Below are 2,936 nucleotides of genomic sequence, written 5' to 3' on the forward strand. Positions count from 1 at the left end.
GACAAATATAATCTTATTAATCGTTCAATAGGTCTCCTATTATTTATAGGATCAATTCTTTAGTTTACTGATGTTGTGTGACTATTAAGAGATAACAAACCAGGGATTATTTTCGAGATGACTATTAACGGGAAATTTAATAATATCACCAAGTAAAAGAAATTTAATACATCATTTTAAGGCTAGTATAAAAGCGAAAATGATATAGCAACCATGAGTATTTTAACGATCAATATCAACATAGATGAATTTTTACTACGCCTTTTTTCTCTAATATTTCATCAATGTTCACAAGGATTATTAAAGTTTAATCTTAATTAATTTTAATCCCTTCTTGGTTGAGTTGATTTCAACTGATTTAACGTTCGAAGATTCAATTAAATTCATAGTTTAGTGATTATCATTCATATAAATTTGCGCCTATTGTTTTCTTCGTTGGCTCAATGTTCTTTATTGGATTGTTGGTTAAGAATTCTCGTCAAGGAAAATTTTAAAATTTGACATTGATAGTATAAGTTACATATTATAATTGTAAAGCTTTAACTACTTTATAGCCTTGCTATAAGTGCATTAACATCGACAAAATGGCTCAGATATCGTGGTTATCGAATTATTTAAATAACAGTAGACTATCAAACTGGAGTTCTGTAAAGGACCAGAATCCGCCAACGATTTATCAAGTTGTCATTTTAATAACTTTAGAGATTGCTGGCATAGCAGGAAATACATTGGCTATCGTTATGACTGTCAAAATGTTAAGATATAAAGGGAATTTACCACAAGTTCTTATTTTATACTTAAGCCTTGCCGATTTATTGACGGTTTTATGCAGCTATACACCGTCAATTATTGCTCAATTCATTCTAATACCTCACTCATTCTTTTATCCAAGCCATTGGCTATGCCAATTTCAAGCATTTACAATGATGACGTTGCTGTACTATTCTAGCGGAATGATCGTCATTATGAGCATAGAGCGTCTATTAGCTATCAAAATGCCAGTATGGTATAAAGTCAATTTCAAGCGTAAGACTGTCTACATATTCATGGCGATTACATTGATTTGTTGTGTGATGTTTAACCTTTTACCTTTATTTGGTGTATGCCAGTTATCGATTCATTTCAATTCCACTTGCTTTTGGGACTGGGATTTAACGAACCCTGGAACAAAGCTTTACTCTTATACCGTAGTATTTCTGTCCATAATTTTAGTAGTTGCAATATTTATTATCAATATTATAACAATTACAATTGTTAAACGTAAGAACAAGATAGCAGATAGTCAAGGGAGGCGGCCAATTACGGAAAGCCGAGCCACTGGGGTTCTAGTTAGCACTGGTTTTCTTTTTATAATTTCTTGGCTGCCATTCTCGGTAAGTCTATATAGATTGTACTCTATATTTCGCTTTGTCTTCATAATGTTAAATAGCTTTATCAAAACTAGCCCATAGAAAGGCAATACACCAACCGAATAATCATAAACGACAAAAATTAATATATGCAAGTATCATAGACTTTAGTGGTTATGCTCCTTTATGTACGTTTTATAGTAAGTTAATAAAAGTCCGTTTAATGCGTATTGATCAGTATTAAAAGCCTATGATGAAATGATGGAGGTATAGCTATGTGTAATCTAATACAATTTTAACACATCATATTATTAAAGTGGTCGACTCAGTAGTTATTTATAATTATCAGGACATTTTCATAGCTCTGATTTTCTGATCCAAGTATAGCCTTCCAATCACAGTTTCTGAGAAGAAATCTATAGCTTTCGGATTTAGAAAAAATAAATATATGTTATACCCGATTAAAATATTCTTCTCGTAAAAAAATCATAATTGCGTTAAATTTATGGTAATCAAATGCAATATTCGCTTCATTTCTAATTATACATAGTATATACTATCAGCTAGAACATCAATGGCATTAATTCGTACAACTAACAATTCATATTATCCGTTATAAAGTAATCTATCCTTTATATTTGACTTTGTCCTTTTTGTTAAAAATCTTAAAATGCAAGTTAACGAAACGCAGTCTAAACAGGGCTGGAAGGGTCCTTTATTATACTGTAATCTTGAGTAGCTTACCAAATTTTTCAGAAACTGTGGTCTATCAACATGCTAATGACTAAAAATTAAAGCTAACACGCAATAAAACAAATTAGAAGTTAAGATAATATCCATAAATTTACTCAAGATACCTTTTATGACTTTTAAAGCCGTAATTACTTGATGCTCACCGTATCAAATGTCCACAGCATTATAAGGAAATTGTTTCCAAAATAATTTAAGATTGAAGCGGAAAATGCACATTCTAAAAATCAATCATTCATACTTTACGTGTACGAGAAAAAATACAACCAATGCAGACAGGTATATTTAATCTAGTAATTTCCTCGAAGTGAATAACGAAATAAGTACTGCAGGCAAATTTATGCAATCTTATAAATTGCTTTAGATATTTCACTTCATTCTTTAACATTTTGCACCAAAGCAAGAGGAATGACTGATCTTCAAAAATTATTTTGTAACTTTATTTCGTATATACCAATTACAAGATTTTAAAATTGATCACTACTGCAAATTATTCGTGATTATTAATAAGTTATAAATTTAAATGAATTATGGCATCTAAATAAATATTTTAAAATACGTAGTATAACCTATAATTTTCCTGAATTTTTTTACGTAAAATATTTCATAAATTAAACGGCAATTTTACTTAGATAATTTTTTTTCTTTCCATTCATTTTATTCAATTTGAATACAAATGCTTTATGTAAGCTTATACGCATAATTGAAGGTATCAAACAAATATGCTTCATAAGAGTTCATTTTACCCGAACTAAGTCACCTTTGAATCCTATGAAATGTTGCCATTCAAAGTTTTCATCGGAGCTCAAGATTATTGTTAATGTTTTATATTAATAT

At 29.7% G+C, this 2,936-nt stretch overlaps 1 protein-coding gene across 1 annotated transcript; it reads left to right on the forward strand.

Moving 5' to 3' along the window:
• Positions 1-584: 584 nt before the first annotated feature.
• Positions 585-2,144, forward strand: TRIADDRAFT_51529 (uncharacterized protein; the record flags this gene model as incomplete). The annotated part of the gene is made up of 2 exons (XM_002107693.1): positions 585-1,373; positions 2,106-2,144. 2 exons carry the CDS (start codon positions 585-587, stop codon positions 2,142-2,144), a joined length of 828 nt encoding a protein of 275 aa, XP_002107729.1.
• Between the last annotated feature and the right edge of the window lie 792 nt (positions 2,145-2,936).

This window comes from Trichoplax adhaerens, genomic scaffold (assembly GCF_000150275.1).
Source record: "Trichoplax adhaerens TRIADscaffold_1 genomic scaffold, whole genome shotgun sequence".
In the NCBI taxonomy this organism is placed as follows: Eukaryota; Metazoa; Placozoa; class Uniplacotomia; order Trichoplacea; family Trichoplacidae; genus Trichoplax; species Trichoplax adhaerens.